The sequence below is a fragment of the Dama dama genome, chromosome 16 (genome assembly GCF_033118175.1).
Source record: "Dama dama isolate Ldn47 chromosome 16, ASM3311817v1, whole genome shotgun sequence".
Lineage (NCBI taxonomy): Eukaryota > Metazoa > Chordata > Mammalia > Artiodactyla > Cervidae > Dama > Dama dama.
Window position 1 is genome coordinate 33509908 of NC_083696.1, and position 18901 is coordinate 33528808.

General features: G+C 40.6%; 1 protein-coding gene across 1 annotated transcript in view; it reads left to right on the forward strand.

Moving 5' to 3' along the window:
- The window catches only part of SLC28A3 (solute carrier family 28 member 3), a 67635-nt gene extending 49217 nt beyond the window's left edge, over positions 1-18418 (forward strand). Inside the window, exons 11-18 of the mRNA XM_061164019.1 lie at positions 927-1052; positions 4300-4430; positions 5912-6080; positions 6475-6672; positions 14555-14636; positions 15288-15386; positions 15623-15743; positions 17499-18418. Coding sequence (XP_061020002.1) covers positions 927-1052; positions 4300-4430; positions 5912-6080; positions 6475-6672; positions 14555-14636; positions 15288-15386; positions 15623-15743; positions 17499-17625 — 1053 coding nt within the window. The 3' untranslated portion in view covers positions 17626-18418. The remainder of the gene's footprint in view (positions 1-926; positions 1053-4299; positions 4431-5911; positions 6081-6474; positions 6673-14554; positions 14637-15287; positions 15387-15622; positions 15744-17498) is intronic.
- The last annotated feature ends 483 nt before the right edge of the window (positions 18419-18901 follow it).

Genomic DNA, 18901 nt, shown 5'->3' on the forward strand with positions numbered 1-18901 from the left:
AGAGGGCTCATGTACTGAGTTTCTATTTAGTCCATAAATTGAAGCTCAACACACTCAGTCTTATAGAACAATTAGAAATAATGAGGGGAAAATTGTAAAATTGCACACATGCTCCTGTGGTGCTCAATTTGATACTTGGTATGTACTTAATATGCTAAAAGTATGGCTATTATTAATGGAGAGTCCCACACCATAGGCCACCTGCCCTCCTTAATGGAACTCAAGCCTTTACAACTATACTTTAATCGATGCCTTTCCATGCAAGTAGGGGTGGTTCTCTGATTTTCAATTAGGGAAGGCCCCTGTCCTTGTTATTGCTGGTAATTTTTAATACTTGTATCTTTGTTTCTCTATGGTATCAGCAAAGAGGTTAGGGTATGTTGAGATGAAGCTGGGAGATGGGAAGTCACAGAGGTTTGGGAATCATAGTTCCCAAGGCCAGGCCACTGGATAGAGTTACTTGGCCCATGGTTGTCCAACCTTAGAAAAGAGTACCAAGTCATCAGAGTCCAATCCTAGGGTAGGCAGGAGCCTTACATAAACTGGCCTTACAGACTTCATACATGACTCTGTATATACACTGCCCTAGAGTCCAAAAGACCCAGACATTGATGGTATAGGGTTTTTGTTTTTTTTTTTGGGGGGGGGGTTGTTTTTGTTTGTTTTATTTTTTTGATGGTATAGGTTTTTAAACATGAACACTCATCAGAACCACCAGCAAGTTTGTTAAAACACTGCTGCTGGACCCAGCCCTAGAGTTTTCCATTTAGTAATTCTGAGAACTTGTGGGTCTAACAAGTTCCTGGGTCAAGTGGATGGAACTGGCCTGAAGTCCACTCTTAGAAATACTGCTGTAGAGAATGGAATTTTGAGTAGTAGCCTCTCCTCTTCAGGGAAGGTTTAATCTGGTCATTTTGTATTTCCAGACCGAGTCTCCTCTGCTGGTCCGACCATATTTACCATATGTCACCAAGTCTGAACTCCACGCGATCATGACCGCTGGGTTCTCTACCATTGCTGGAAGTGTCTTAGGTGCATACATCTCTTTTGGGGTAAGAATGTTTCGGGCTTAACTTATGGAAAAATTCAATCTTTTTTTTTTTTTCTTTGCTATTGTTATTTCAATTCTTTCCTTTACTACTGCTGCCAGATGTAAAGGTCACAGTTCCATAAGATGTGACCATAAGATGGTCACAGTTCTTTTGGTATTTGAATAGAGTGACCCCAAGGAACTTTGGTGTTTCACCTTCATATCCCAGCCACCTAAACATGAACTATATCCAACCATACCAGAATGAAATCTGGTATTTCAATCATAACCTCATATTGTGAGGTTACTTCAGGTGAAAATTTAAATATGTAAAAAAAAATTTAACTATTACAGACACTAGTTAAAGGCCATCTAGGTCATGGATTAGCAAACTGTGGCCCAGGGGCAAATTTAGATCACTTTGTTGTTTTTTTTAATAACTACAGTTTAATTGGAAGCCAGCTATTCCTGTTCCTTATCTAAGCAGCTTTTATGATACAGAGTTGAGCAGTTGTGGCCCCAAAAGCAAAAACTATTTACCCTTTACAAAAAGCTTTTTCTGACTCCTGGCTTACAGCAGAGATTCTCAAAACCTACTTTACATTGGAATCACCTGGGAGCTTTTAAAAGCCCTAATGCATCTCTTTCAAATCTGGTTTCCTCAGTGTGTATGCCCAGAAGTGGTATTGCTGGGTCATATGGCAGTTCTGTTTCCAGTTTTTTAAGAAATCTCCACACTGTTCTCCATAGTGGCTGTACTAGTTTGCATTCCCACCAACAGTGTAAGAGGGTTCCCTTTTCTCCACACCCTCTCCAGCATTTATTGCTTGTAGACTTTTGGATAGCAGCCATCCTGACTGGCGTGTGATGGTACCTCATTGTGGTTTTGATTTGCATTTCTCTAATAATGAGTGATGTTGAGCATCTTTTCATGTGTTTGTTAGCCATCTGTATGTCTTCCTTGGAGAAATGTCTGTTTAGTTCTTTGGCCCATTTTTTGATTGGGTCATTTATTTTTCTGGAATTGAGCTGCAGGAGTTGCTTGTATATTTTTGAGATTAATCCTTTGTCTATTGCTTCATTTGCTATTGTTTTCTCCCAATCTGAGGGCTGTCTTTTCACCTTACTTATAGTTTCCTTTGTAGTGCAAAAGCTTTTAAGTTTCACTAGGTCCCATTTGTTTATTTTTGTTTTTATTTCCAATACTCTGGGAGGTGGGTCATAGAGGATCCTGCTGTGATTCATGTTGGAGAGTGTTTTGCCTATGTTCTCCTCTAGGAGTTTTATAGTTTCTGGTGTTACATTTAGATCTTTAATCCATTTTGAGTTTATTTTTGTGTATGGTGTTAGAAAGTGTTCTAGTTTCATTCTTTTACAAGTGGTTGACCAGTTTTCCCAGCACCACTTGTTGAAGAGGTTGTCTTTTTTCCATTGTATATCCTTGCCTCCTTTATCAAAGATAAGGTGTCCATAGGTTTGTGGATTTATCTCTGGGCTTTCTATTCTGTTCCATTGGTCTATATTTCTGTCTTTGTGCCAGTACCATACTGTCTTGATGACTGTGGCTTTGTAGTAGAGTCTGAAGTCAGGCAGGTTGATTCCTCCAGTTCCATTCTTCTTTCTCAAGATTACTTTGGCTATTCGAGGTTTTTTGTATTTCCATACAAATTGTGAAATTATTTGTTCTAGTTCTGTGAAAAATACCATTGGTAGCTTGATACGTATTGCATTGAATCTATAGATTGCTTTGGGTAGTATAGCCATTTTGACAATATTGATTCTTCCAATCCATGAACACGGTATGTTTCTCCATCTGTTTGTGTCCTCTTTGATTTCTTTCATCAGTGTTTTATAGTTTTCTATGTATAGGTCTTTTGTTTCTTTAGGTAGATATACTCCTAAGTATTTTATTCTTTTTGTTGCAATGGTGAATGGTATTGTTTCCTTAATTTCTCTTTCTGTTTTCTCATTGTTAGTGTATAGGAATGCAAGGGATTTCTGTGTGTTAATTTTATATCCTGCAACTTTACTATATTCATTGATTAGCTCTAGTAATTTTCTGGTAGAGTCTTTAGGGTTTTCTATGTAGAGGATCATGTCATCTGCAAACAGCGAGAGTTTTAGTTCTTCTTTTCCTATCTGGATTCCTTTTACTTCTTTTTCTGCTCTGATTGCTGTGGCCAAAACTTCCAAAACTATGTTTAACCACCAACTAATAAAAATAAATGAAAAATAAATAAATAAAATAAAATATTAAAAATAAATAAATAAAAGCCCTAATGCTTTTATTAGGAATTCATCCAGAATCTCTTGGGATGAGACCCAGGCATCAATATTATTTTTCAGTCCTCAGATTTCATTGTATAGCCCAGTTTGAGAGCAGTTGGTCTATGGGATGGGGCTGAAGAATGTTATGGTAACTGGTGCACTTGCCTTGAGCACAGAGCTTACAGCCTCCAGTGGAGAAATGAAATAACACAGCAGTTGCATGGTCCAGGTGATGAGGAATTCTTATAAGATAGGCAAGTTTCGATCCAGGACTTCATCCAAATCTTACAGAGCCAATCAGTGGGAAGAGGAAAGACAAAAAGGGTGGAGATCTCAGGAACAGAGGTTTGACTCATGCCCCAGATGGATTGCTGTAGGAATTCTGCCTACAAAACTGTGCTGGGTGGAATGGGAGTGGGGAGGGAGGAGCAGATTCTATAATTCTGGAAACACAGGGAAGAGAATCCAGAAACAAGGTGAGGTTGTGGGAGGGAAAGGGAAAGAGTTCAAGCAGAACGGCAGTGAGGAAAACAAAAACAACTTCAGATTAAAGGGACTCTGAATAAACAGATATTATGTAGAGGCACAAAGGAAGATGGAGAGGGGTGTATCCATGCCTGCACCCCAGATACCCTTCACCTAAATTGATGACATAATGAAACAGCTTTGGGGGCTATTTGAACATTTGAAAGAACAACAGAGAGGTAGAGTTATCTTCTTTGAAAGTTCCTACAACACAGGATTAATTCTCTTCTGAAATAGTCAAATTTTGGTTTGTGCTTCTCCAGGAGGATGTGGTCAATTGATGCCATGTCCTCCCTTCTCTCAAGTTGGTGCCCAGGATATGACTAATTGAGCTTTCCCAAGCCTCCAAAGAAACACTGATTTCTGGCACAGAAACAATGCCTGCCTGTCTCCTCCCTTGTAAGGCATTTGGATCATTCATTCTAAACACAACAGAAAAGCTAAACCTTAAACTGCTCTTTCTCTTGAAATCACAGGTTTCGTCCTCTCACTTGTTAACTGCTTCAGTTATGTCTGCACCTGCGGCATTGGCTATTTCTAAACTTTTTTGGCCTGAGACAGAAACACCCAAAATAAACCTCAAGAATGCCATGAAAATGGAAAATGGGTAAGTGGGACAAGTTCACCTAGTTAATAGTTAATTACTACCCAAGTAGGAGGCTGGGGGTGGAGGAGGAGAGGTTTGCTCCAGTCCAAATTCAAAGTGCAGCAAAAATTTTATTATCAGAGAACACAGTGAATTAAAGTGAATTTAATTTCCCATAACGATGTAGACTTCATCCAAAATATCTTCTTTCAACACTCAAGGAAATCTCTTTTAACTACCAGTACCTAAATGTCAATACATTTCCTTGACTGTTCAGTGTAGGTATTTCATTTAGTTAACTTTTTTTTAGATTGAAGTATAGTTGGTTTGTGATATTATAATAGGTTCAGGTGAATAGATAGTTAATTTTAAATATAATATATAGAGTTCATTGTGCCTCCCCTGGTAGCTCAGCAGTAAAGAATCCACCTACAATGCAGGAGACACAGGAGACATGGGTTTGATCCTTGGGTCAGGAAGATCCCCTGGAGAAGGAAATGGCAACCTACCCCAGTATTCTTGCCAGGAAAATCCCATGGACAGAGGAGCCTGGCAGGCTGCAGTCCACAGCATCACAAAGAGTCAGACACAACTGAGCAACTGAACCCACACATAGGCTTCATTGGGCCATGATTCAAGACTGTTGGAAAATCATAGGATCACCATTTCCAGAAGTTTCTTATATAATAGGGATGATAAGATGTGATATTAGTATTCCTAACCCCTCTTAGGTTCATTTACTTTTTGCTCTTTTTGAAAGAAAGAGAAAGGGGTGGGGAAAAAAATAAGGAATTTAGAGTATTCAAAAGTTTGTCATTATATAACAGAATTTATCAACCAACATGTTTCTGAGATTCATCCATTGTTTGTATATAAAGAATCATAACCATGAGTGGAAAAGCAAGTTGCCAAAGTATATATATGGAATATGTGGATTTCACTTATAAAGCTAGCAAATGTGTAAACTAACACAATCTATTATTCAGGGGTAAAGAAAATTAAAAAGAAAGGGAATCTTAAGCAAATCCTAGTGGGCCAAGTACCTCTGAGGTTAGAGAGAAGAATATGTGATTAATGAGGGAGTGCTCAAAGCTGATGTGACATTCCATTTCTTAAATGAGATGATGGATGCATACACAGACCTTCCTTGAATTGTTAGTTCTTATATTGTGAATATTTTATAAATATTTTCTGGAAGCCACTTTTAATCAAATATATTTGTTTAAACCTATAATATTTTATTCTTTCCCAATTTTTATTATAAATTATTTCCCCAAATTAAGAGTGGTATAACACTTAGACACTCATATGCCCATCACCTACACTTAAAAACTAAATCCTTTCATGATTTCATGGAATTCGGGTGAGTATTTGAGCCAGGACATGGGCCTGAGAGTTTGTCTCTCCATTCGAATGAGCTCCGATTATGCCATTTCTACACCTATGATGTCCATCCACTGACAATCCTTCAGTAATTCTGGAATTGCTATTTTTTGATAAAGTGATTCAAGGAATCTGCTAGAAGCTGCAACACAGGGAGCATCCTCATCCATCTCCCTGGTGGCGAACATTGCCGTGAATTTGATTGCCTTCCTGGCCCTGCTGTCTTTTATGAATTCAGCCCTGTCCTGGTTGGGAAACATGTTTGACTACCCACAACTGAGTTTTGAGGTACAATTCCATCATATTCCTCCTCCTTTTCGTTTCTGCCAATCTTTGTTAAAAATAAAACTGGTTTATGAACTGTCTATAATATACTCTAACTGGCTATAGTGCACTCTTCTATCACGTACAGACTGACCAGGAACCCCCCATCTTCCCACCCCTCTCTCCTCCTTCCCCCAACACAGAATCATTCATTCCTGACTCCTTTGCCCAAATCCTTCCTTACTTCAAATGACCAGTTTCAACCTTTACTCCTAAAGGATAAAGAGAGGCTAGAGGAGGCACAAGGATTTCTGTGCCTAAGGACACAGAGGGGATGGGAACAATCTGGTCTCAGGCATGAGGCCCAAGAACTGGAAGCAAATCACTGCTCTAATGAGGTCTTCTTTATTTTTTGTAGGTAATATGCTCCTACATCTTCATGCCCTTTGCCTTCATGATGGGAATCGACTGGCAAGATAGCTTTATGGTTGCCAAACTCATAGGTTATAAGACATTCTTCAATGAATTTGTGGCTTATCAGCAACTCTCAAAATTGATCCATTTAAGGCAAGCAGGTGGACCCAAATTTGTGGATGGGGTGCAGCAATACATGTCGGTGAGTACATTTCCTTCCTGATATACTTCAACACATGCACACATTCATCAAATAGCTGCTGGTGCCTCTGTGTGTCACATACCATGCCAGGTATTTGGGGTACATCAGAGAAGAAAACATGCCCCAAATCTTTGACTTCACAATCGGGGTATGTTGAGTTAATCACAGGGTATGCATGTGCACATGTGTGTATGTGATTGTGTGTAGAAGAAAACACAGCTAATCTTTACCACTGTGATCATTTACTTTGGAGCCACTATAAGTGCAAATTCATGAGCTGGGATTAGAACAAATAGCTCGACTGGTAAAGAATCCATCTGCAATGCAGGAGACCCCGGTTCGATTTCTAGGTTGGAAAGATCTGCTGAAGAAGGGATAGGCTACCCACTCCAGTATTCTTGGACTTCCCTGGTAGCTCAGCTGGCAAAGAACCTGCCTGCAATGCAGGAGACCTGGGTTTGATCCCTGGGTTGGGAAGATCCCCTGGGAAAAGGGAATGGCTACCCACTCCAGTATTCTGGCCTGGAGAATTCCATGGACTATATAACCCATGGGGTCGCAAAGAGTCAGACATGACTAAGTGACTTTCACTTTCACTTCACTTTCACATCAGGTATTTATGGAATGTCTTTGAGCGCTGTGCTATGGATGGCTGCCACAGTGTTAAATGAGTGATAAAGCCTCTGTTCTCATGGGACTCATCATCTAATGATCACAAAGTTCTCTTTCTTCCTGTTTAAGAAACTGTTTGATCTCTGAGAAACTGCCTAAGTGCCGTCTAGTGCCTGGACATATTAAAGAGGCAGTGAGACACAACAACTATCCTCCAAGTGAATGTGGGAAGAAAAAAAAGCTCAGGCCCTATAATTATGTCAGGATTTCAGATCCATAGCCTGCAAGGAGATGCTCGTGTCTACTTGGCCTTGAATGGGATGAGGGAATCTGGGTGAGGCTATTATTTAAGCCATATTTGCAGCTGAGTCTCCGGCTTCTACTTTTCTGAAGAACAGAACTGACACATGGAAACTCTGAGGGAAATGGTGAACATTTCCTACCACCAACATTACTCATCAAAACAAGCTGCTTGGAATTAATGTCCTAGGCACATATTTGGCTTTAAAGGGAAAGGGGAGGAAAAGCATGCTGTTCAAGGTTCTGAGACTGCCCACCTCTGACCATCTCTCCCAGTCTCCCAAACACCAAACACACAGATTACTCCCACATGTTACACAAATATAACAGCATACTCCAGGAGACTATGGATTTGTATTTATGGTCAGGGGCGTTTTGACCCACACATCTGAGATGAACAATAGCTCTGCAGGTCTCCTATTTCTCAAATGTTCATTCTTCAACTGACCACGCAATGGAGCTTGGCCAAATGTCCTCACCGTTTGGATGCCGCCACAAACTAGCTGGCTTCCCTGCCAAAAGCAGAGAATAGGCTAAATTAAGTGAAATGTTTTCCATCCCCTACTGCTGGTTGCCTGAAAAAAGTAGTTTTGTTATTAAGCAAAGTGAGCTCTCAGTTCTGGCTGTACTAAGCAGGTTTGTGAACAGGTTATTAAGAGGATAGAAATAGAACAGTAGAGCTGATTTGGGTTGGGAGTGAGCCCAACCAGGGACAGACTCACAGGAGGATATTTGGAGATAGGAACTCAATGGATTTTGCTATTGTTGAGTCACAAAGGGGAAAGCATTTTGTTTTTCCAAATGTCTTATTTCCAATCAACTAAATGGGGACGAGTTCTTACAATTTCTGTTTACCAACCAACAAGTAGTGGGAGTGTCCCATCATCTCCTGGAAAAGGTACAATGTGACTAAAGCATACAACCTGGGCCCATAAGGCAAAAACCCAGTGTTATCCATTGAATTATGCACCCTGATGACCTTCATCTAAGTGTTCAGAATGCATACGTACAGATGGAAAGATGCCCATCACTAATTATTAGAGAAATGAAAATCAAAACTGCAGTGAGCACAACCACACACCAGTCAGAAGGACCATCATTAAAAAGTCTACAAGTAACAAATGCTGGAGAGGGTATGGGGAAAAGGGAGCCCCCCTACACCGTTGGTTGGAATGTAAATTGATACAGCCACTGTGGAAAACAGTATGGAGGTTCCTCGATAGTTCAGTTGGTAAAGAATCCACCTGCAATGCAGGAGACCCCAGTTTGATTCCTGGGTCAGGAAGATCTGCTGGAGAAGGGATAGGTTACCCACTCCAGTAGTCTTGGGGTTCCCTTGTGGCTCAGCTGGTAAAGAATCCACCTGCAATGCAGGAGACCCGGGTTTGATCCCTAGGTTGGGAAGATCCCCTGGAGAAGGGAGAGGCTACCCACTCCAGTATTCTGGCTTGGAGAATTCCATGGGCTGTATAGTCCATGAGGTTGCAAAGAGTCAGACATGACTGAGAGACTTTCACTTTCACTTTTCCTCAAAAAACTAAAACTAGAGTGACCATATGATCCAACAATCCCACTCCTGGGAATATACTCAGAGAAAAGTGTAATATGAAAAGATGCATGCACCCCAGTGTTCATATCAGCACTATTTACAATAGCCAAGACACGGAAGCAACCTAAATGTCCATCAACGGATGAATGGATAAAGAAGATATGGTACATATACACAATAGAATACTACTTAGCCATAAAAAATAAGAAAATAATGTCATTTTGCAGCAACGTGGATGAACCTAGCTATTATCATACTAAGTAAAGTAAGTAAGAGAAAGACAAATACCATATGATATCACTTATATCTAAGCAAAATCTAAAATATAACACAAATGAAATTATTTATGAAGCAGACACAGACTCACAGACAAGGAAAACAAACTTACAGTTACCAAAGGGGAAAGAGAAAAGAAGGGATAAATTCGGTTTGGTATTGGCAGATAAAAACTACTATACATAAAATAGATAAACAATAAGGTCCTACTGTATAGGACAGCAAACTAGATTTATACCCTGTAATAAACCATAATGGAAAAGAATACACATCTGTATATAATAAATATATATCTATATATCTGAATCATTTTGCTGAGCAGCAGAAACTAACAAAACAGTGTAAATCAAATATACTTCTGTTTAAAAAAAAAAAAGGAATGCATATGTAGCATGTTATCCCCAGAATGAGCTCTTTATCACTCCATCATTTTCACCATCTTCTTTTTCTTAGAATAAAGATAATACTTTGCATGTTTGGTTGTTTACACATAAAATGCACCATGGTACAGAACTCGAAAGGTACAAGAGGTGTACAGGATAAAGAAGTCATCCTCCCTATTTCTCTACCATTCAGCTCCTCTCCACATTTCACATCATGCTCTCTGTTGTCAGCAATGCTCCTTGCCCTTGGTAACATATCTTGGATGCCTGTGACACAATATGAGCATATCATAACTTATTTTAACCAGTCCCTTGTTGATGAACACTATTACAATTTTTTAGCTATTAGAAGTAATGCTACAATGACTTTCCTTGTTCCTGTGGCATCTTTGATCCAGTACAAGGAAAACTGAAAGAAGTATTATTAATTTCCTAGTATAGTGCAGCTCTTTCTATCACATAACCCTTCAGCAAAGGCTAAGTGGAATCATCCCAGCCTCCTTGTCCTCTTATTATAATAAGACCCTACATGGCCACATCTGTGTCCCTTCTTCCCCTAGATCCTCAGAAATGAGAAGGGAATCTTAAGCACTTTTTGCCATCTCCTTCCCCATGGTCTCTTAACAAGCTTGCCTATTTTTGAAGCCAATTGAACTAAATGAAAAAGCCATAGACTGAGCAGGGGACAAGAATGAGCTTTTCCACAAACAGTGGACTGCCCAAATACTTGAAATTTTTTTTTTTCCTGTCTGCATGATGATTGAGAATATCAACAAAGGAGTTCTCAGAAATTGTGAAAGAGAAGAGGAGCTTTATAATCAATAAAAAAAACTTACCATTCCCACTTGGATCTTGAATGTGAGCTTTTAAAAATTCAGTTAGTGGGGGGAAAAAAGTTAGAGAAAAAAAAAGGCACGGCTACTTTTGATAGAGCATTAGCCTGGTTTGTTCTTCAAGCCAAATCATAGATTTTTCAGGATTTTGGTAAAGAAGATTATTGCCTTGGTCATGTGAGTGCCTTTGCCAGATAGGCTGTGCCTCTTGTGAACAACTGAGCCCACTGAGTCTTCCAAGCCTCCCACAGTCAGCACCTCAACCTGAGGAAGATTGTCTGGGCTGAGCAGCATGTCTTGTCCATTGGAACAGAGGAGGAGGTCACGCTCATGCTTCCAAGAGTCCACCTGCCATCTTCTCATCTTTCCCCGTGAAAAGACTATTCACTCTCCTGGTACCTAATGTTCCTATGATCTGGTCAGAGCTGAGGAAAAAAGAAAGGCAAGCACATACCACAGATAGCTGAAAGGAGCCTCTCTGCTATCTGTGAACTTCCTTTTTACTCAGATAATTTCTTTTCACTGAAGTATAATTTACATACCCAAAAAGGCCTATTTTTTTTTTTTTATTAGTTGGAGGCTAATTACTTCACAACATTGCAGTGGGTTTTGTCATACATTGACATGAATCAGCCATGGAGTTACATGTATTCCCCATCCCGATCCCCCCTCCCACCTCCCTCTCCACCCGATTCCTCTCGGTCTTCCCAGTGCACCAGGCCCGAGCACTTGTCTAATGCATCCCACCTGGGCTGGTGATCTGTTTCACTATAGATAATATACATGCTGTTCTCTCGAAACATCCCACCCTCGCCTTCTCCCACAGAGTCCAAAAGTCTGTTCTGTACATCTGTGTCTCTTTTTCTGTTTTGCATATAGGGTTATCATTACCATCTTTCTAAATTCCATATATATGTGTTAGTATGCTGTAATGATCTTTATCTTTCTGGCTTACTTCACTCTGTATAATGGGCTCCAGTTTCATCCATCTCATTAGAACTGATTCAAATGAATTCTTTTTAATGGCTGAGTAATATTCCATGGTGTATGTGTACCACAGCTTCCTTATCCATTCGCCTGCTGATGGGCATCTAGGTTGCTTCCATGTCCTGGCTATTATAAACAATGCTGTGATGAACACTGGGGTACACATGTCTCTTTCAGATCTGGTTTCCTCAGTGTGTATGCCCAGAAGTGGTATTGCTGGGTCATATGGCAGTTCTATTTCCAGTTTTTTAAGAAATCTCCACACTGTTCTCCATAGTGGCTGTGCTAGTTTGCATTCCCACCAACAGTGTAAGAGGGTTCCCTTTTCTCCACACCCTCTCCAGCATTTATTGCTTGTAGACTTTTGGATAGCAGCCATCCTGACTGGCGTGTAATGGTACCTCATTGTGGTTTTGATTTGCATTTTTCTGATAATGAGTGATGTTGAGCATCTTTTCATGTGTTTGTTAGCCATCTGTATGTCTTCTTTGGAGAAATGTCTGTTTAGTTCTTTGGCCCATTTTTTGATTGGGTCATTTATTTTTCTGGAATTGAGCTGCAGGAGTTGCTTGTATATTTTTGAGATTAATCCTTTGTCTGTTGCTTCATTTGCTATTGTTTTCTCCCAATCTGAGGGCTGTCTTTTCACCTTACTTATAGTTTCCTTTGTAGTGCAAAAGCTTTTAAGTTTCATTAGGTCCCATTTGTTTATTTTTGCTTTTATTTCCAATACTCTGGGAGGTGGGTCATAGAGGATCCTGCTGTGATTCATGTTGGAGAGTGTTTTGCCTATGTTCTCCTCTAGGAGTTTTATAGTTTCTGGTGTTACATTTAGATCTTTAATCCATTTTGGGTTTATTTTTGTGTATGGTGTTAGAAAGTGTTCTAGTTTCATTCTTTTACAAGTGGTTGACCAGTTTTCCCAGCACCACTTGTTGAAGAGGTTGTCTTTTTTCCATTGTATATCCTTGCCTCCTTTATCAAAGATAAGGTGTCCATAGGCTTGTGGATTTATCTCTGGGCTTTCTATTCTGTTCCATTGGTCTATATTTCTGTCTTTGTGCCAGTACCATACTGTCTTGATGACTGTGGCTTTGTAGTAGAGTCTGAAGTCAGGCAGGTTGATTCCTCCAGTTCCATTCTTCTTTCTCAAGATTACTTTGGCTATTCGAGGTTTTTTGTATTTCCATACAAATTGTGAAATTATTTGTTCTAGTTCTGTGAAAAATATCGTTGGTAACTTGATAGGGATTGCATTGAATCTATAGATTGCTTTGGATAGAAAAGCCATTTTGACAATATTGATTCTTCCAATCCATGAACACGGTATGTTTCTCCATCTGTTTGTGTCCTCTTTGATTTCTTTCATCAGTGTTTTATACTTTTCTATATATAGGTCTTTTGTTTCTTTAGGTAGATGTACTCCTAAGTATATTTTGATAAATCTGTCACCTTTGTAACCACGCCCACAATCAAGATAATGAACATTTCCACCACACTTAGAAAACTTCCTTTGGCCAGTTGTCAACAACACCTCATCCCACCCCAACCCAGTCCCAGGAAACCAGTGATCTTTCTCTCACTACAGATCATTTTTGCTTATTCTAGAACTTCATATAAATGGATTCAGGATTCATGTTATTGCATGTGTTAGCTTTTTCCTTTCTATTGCAGAGTAGTATCCTATTTTATGGATATCCACACTTTATTTATCCATTTGGCTATTGAAGGACATTTGAGCTGTTTCCAGCTTGGGGCTATTGTGAATAAAGTTGCTAGAAATACTCATGTACAATCTCCTTGTAGGCATACGTCTTTATTTCTCCTGGCAACATTCCTAGGAGTGGTATTAGTGATCATACAGGCTGTTATGTTAATTCGATTGCAAAAAAAACTGCTAGGTATGTTCATATTTCACGAACAGGCTGTGTTGCTTTACATTCCCACTAACATTGGAAGGACTGATGCTGAAGCTGAAATTCCAATACCTTGGCCACCTCATGCGAAGAGTTGACTCATTGGAAAAGACCCTGATGCTGGGAGGGATTGAGGGCAGGAGGAGAAGGGGACGACAGAGGATGAGATGGTTGGATGGCATCACTGATTCGATGGACATGAGTTTGAGTAAACTCTGGGAGCTGGTGCTGGACAGGGAGGCCTGGCGTGCTGTAATTCATGGGGTCGCAAAAAGTCGGACACGACTGAGCGACTGAACTGAACTGAACTGAACAGTGTATAAGAATCCCAATTGCTCCACATCCTTGCCCACACTTCATGTTGTCCATCTTTTTTGCCATTTTGCCATTTTACCCACTCCAGTACTCTTGCCTGGAAAATTCCATGGATGGAGGAGCCTGGTAGACTACAGTCCATAGGGTCGTGAAGAGTTGGACACAACTGAGCGACTTCACAATGATATCATTGTTTTCATTTAATTTTCATTTTCCTTGTGACAATTGATGTCAAACATCTTCTCCTATGCTTATGTTGGCCACTTGCATATCTTTCATGAAATCTTTTTATCTATTTTTTAATTGAATGCTTGTCTTCTTAATGAGTTATAGCATTTCTTTATACATTCTGAATAAGTCGTCTGTCAAATAAATGTAATGTGAGTATTTTCTGGAACCAACTTTGTATCATCAGCAGCTAATACTTTGCCTGACACAATATAAAAGTTATCATTGAGCAGAAGATAGCATTTGTAGAGGACAAGACTACCAATCTAAGAACTTCATGAAGTCTCTGAACCCACACAGCCCCTTTCTCTTCCTCAAAATTCAAGGGCAGATGGAAAAAACAACAGATGTTTGACACCATACACTGTACATTTATCTGTCGATAGTGATTTCATAGTCAGAATTGGAAGCCCAGTTAGGATGTCAGATTTACTAAACTAGATCACAACATGTATACATCTGTGTGTTTATGCTTATTTCCAGATGCGTTCTGAGGCAATCTCCACTTATGCTCTCTGTGGCTTTGCCAATTTTGGTTCCCTGGGAATAGTGATCGGTGGACTCAGTAAGTGAAAAGAATATTCTTCACCAACAGATATAGTGTAAACGTGCTTCTGATCTCCATGTTGCTCTGTATCATTATCTGTGTTAGAAAGAGAGACACTGCAACAGTGGTAAATTCTTTGGGGTCTGTTTTTTCCCCCGCTCTGCAATGTAGTTTTCCTATGTGCATCCTGGCTAACATCAGGAAGAATTTGCTCAAATGAACAGATATTATTACTCCACTCAAATATGACAAATACATTTCACTTTGCATGCCAATTCCAATAGATTTTTAATGACCACCTGGAGAAGGATTCTGAGGGCCAGTGGAAGTTCAATGGGAAAATGCTGTGATTAATTAATTCTGTGCCACCATAGGCAAAGAAGGGGACGGTGAGAGATGAGTTGCAGATATTTCGATCCCTCCTTGCAACCCATTTGCCTTGCCATGCCCTCAACACACTGTGAGGTCTCCTACACCAGAGAAACTTCTCTGGATGTGAAGCTCATCACTTAGCTCTTGAATCTTGAATTTTCCCACTCAGTTTAAAAAAGGAAAAGAAAACTCAGCTGACTGGAGACTCCAGCCCTAGAACTCTCAGAGGCAGGGAATTTGGAATTTTAATCAATATCCTCAACGTTAACCTTTCATACTTTCTTCCACGTTCCCCAGGTTCCATGGCTCCTTCAAGAAAGCATGACATCACCGCAGGAGCAATGAGAGCGCTGATTGCAGGGACCATCGCCTGCTTCCTAACGGCCTGCATCGCAGGTATTATGTTGTGTTGTTTGTGTCCTGTCTCCCTGCGCTCACGGGATGGCAACTTTGGGGGGACAGTGCCCACCTCCTACATACACAGCACACGCTGCTCTAGAGAGCTGAGAGGCAGAGTTGCTCCTAAGCATACTGTGATGTGAAATGTGTGGAGCATGGTGCAGAAGTCAAGAATAGAAGAAAAGTTCAGTGACATCATTAACTAAATAAATGGCACTCTGTTCCACTTCTAGGCATACTTACCAACACCCCTGTAGACATCAACTGCCACCACATTTTGGAGAATGCCTTCAACTCCAGCTTAGTTAGAAATACAACCAACGTCGTATCTTGTTGCCAGGGTCTACTGAGCAGGTATTGTACTTGTGATGATAACTTCTTTATAGTCATCATTAATGATAAAAAAAAGACCATCCACTTATTATAACTTCATAACTCTTAATATAAGACCTTGTGTGGCAGTTCTAACCACCTTTCATCTTTTTATTTATGACTATACTAGTTCTTTGTTGCTGAGTGTGGGCTTTCTCCAGGTGCAGCCAGCAGGGGCTACTCTTTGTTGTGGCATCGTGGTGCATGGGCTTCTCACTGCAGTGACTTCTCACTGTGGGTCATGGGCTTTAGGTACCTAGGCTTCTGTAGTTGAGGCACACCAGATTCTAGAGTGCAGGCTCAGTAGTTGTGGCATACAGGCTTAGTTGCTCCACAGCATGTGAAATCTTCCTGGACTAGGGACCGAACCCATGTCCCGTAAGTTGGTAGGTGTATTCTAAACCACTGGACCACCAGGGGATCCCAAAACACCTTTCATCTTGACTTTTCTCAACGAAGACTAGAAACCATAACACTAACCAATGCGCTCAAACATTTTAATATGCCCCCAGCTGTGAATGAGGCACTTTGTATGAATTAGCTCAGTTAAACCTTGCAACCACCGTATAAGTTGAGCACTATTGTTTTTTTAAACATTAGATAAAATCAGGGCTTGGAGAAACTATGTCACTTACTAAAGCAAAATGACTGCAAGCAAGAGTAAGATAGAAATGGCCAAGAAAATTTGAGTCTTTCTGCCCACAGAGCCCAGACCCTTATCTAAGACCCTAGTACTAGTTACTAGGTACCGACTCCCTTTCAAGAGTATTGAGCAATGCAGGCTACCCTGACAGCATGATGGTGATGAGCCTCAATGGATGAGGGGCCATCAGTGACTCATGCCAGCCCCCCAATCCTGTACAGTTTCTATCTTCAAAATCAGTATCACCACTCCATCTGCCCTTCTTAAGGTGCAAGTTTTGGGGTTTTTTAAAATATAATTTCATTTATTTATTTATTTATTTTTGACTGTGCTGGACTTTCGCTGTGGCATGGGCCTTTTTCCAGTTGCAGTGAGCAGGGGCGACTCTCCAGGTGCAGTGCATGGGCTTCTCATTTCAGTGGCCTCTCTTATTGCAGAGCATCAACTCTAGGGCACGTGGGCTTCAGTAGTTGAGGCTACCAGGCTCTAGAGCTCAGATTCAGTAGTTGTAGTGTATGGGGTTAGCTGGTCCGCAGCATGCAGGAGTCTCCGAGTCCAGGGATCAAACTTATGTCTCCTGCATTGGCAGGAGGATTCCTTTCCACTGAGCCACCAGGGAAGCCCCATGTGCAAGTGTTTTATAAAGATTGATTCTATCCTTTATTTGTTTACTCTGGAGGAAATAAGAGGAGTCTTTCAGGCCAAACAGGATTTAAGAATCAAAACTACTTTGTCCTTAACCCACCCTAACCAGAATGTTAGTCTTCCCTGGTGGCTCAGATGGTAAAGAATCTGCCTGCAATGGGGCAGACCCAGGTTCGATCCCTGGGTTGGAAAGATTTCCTGGAAAAGGGCATCACAATTCACTCCAGTGTTCTTGCCTGCAGAACTCCATAGACAGAGGAGCCTGGTGGGCTACAGTCCATGGGGTTACAGAGTCGGACACGACTGAGTGACGAACAGTAATACTAACTGGAATGTGAGGAAAGAAGTCAGCTGCCTACCCTATGCTATTTCTCATGTGTCATCTTCCGTTCATCTTCTATTTCTGTCTTTGAAGTCTCAACTAACCGTTTTATTTTCTTTTGCTCCAGCACTGTTGTCAAGGGTCCTGGTGAGGTCATCCCAACCGGAAACCATAGCCTATATTCTTTGAAGAACTGCTGCAACTTGCTGAATCCACCAACACTGAACTGCAGTTGGATTCCTAATGTACTCTGAGTCCAACCACTCCTCTAACGGAACTTTAAGTACAGGTGCTGAATTTTCTGCTTTGAGGAGAAGGGGGAGAAACAAGCTATTTCCACAGATGGATACTTCTGTCATGGAGTTTCAGCTTTAAAGAAGAAAAACAGGAGTGAATGCTTCAGATCTATAGCATCTTCCTCCTCCCCGTTCTTCTCCTCCCCACAACTGAGAATTACTCATCTTGGTGTCCCAAAGTGACATGTTGTCTCCAAAAATGCTTCCTATATCAGAAGGAGATTCTGGAGACGATGCAAAGATGCTTTTTAGTGAAACGTTCATCACCAAAGATCTTCATGGCATAAAGACCACATTTTATGAGCAAACACAAACACTAATGACTGGATTAAAGGGGCTTCACCCAAAAGAAAGAATGTGAGAAAGGTTTTGGAATACCTTAAGTAATGTATTTGTGTTTTCATTTTTGTCCATACACAAGAGTAATTTTTTTAAATCCATGTGTAAATAGTTGATTTGTATGTGTGGGGTGTGTGTATGTGCAGTGGTGATGAAGTGGGAACATAAATGGTATTCACATGTCCTTTCCCTCTGTTCTCTATGTTCTGGTGTCAGCCTTCATGAAAGCCCCATGGCACAGTGTGTGAGGGATTCCAACTATTCATATGTTGGTTCTCCTCTGTTTACTATGACTATTATTTTTCTCTCTCATTCTTTTATCTCTTTTTAACTCTTTGCATTTTTCTACTCTGTTTTATTCCTGAGAGTTAGTTTTCCCCTTTTCAAATTCAAGAATTAATATTCATTTTTAATAAAAAGTGGCAATATTACACACATACCCCTTTCTCTCCATCCTATTCACTCCAGTCTCTTTCCAGTACCACACTCTGAAATTATTGTTAATGGACTAGTACTGAAGGAGGGAGATATTATTTCTGAGTCATGTGATGAGAATAGATAGTAAGGGGGTAAGGATCGGGCAAATGAGCTGGTGAGCATTTGAGGCTTGCTGCCGCCAGAAGTCTTATCAATACTCTCTGAACTTTGTGAGTGGCTCTGGGAGAGGTGGGAGTTTCCCTTTTCCCAGTAAAGCCACTCAGTTGAAGGTTTTGGTAGACAGTGATGTCTTCACTCTTCTTTGGCAGACATAGATGCTAGAGGACTATTTATTCCTCATAGTATATCCTCCACCCACCCATAGTCTTCTGAAATGGCAAAGATGGAGTGTCCTTGTGTTTCCTTGGCTGCCGCCTAAGGTCACCCAGTGCTCACAGAACGTTGCTGTCATTCTATG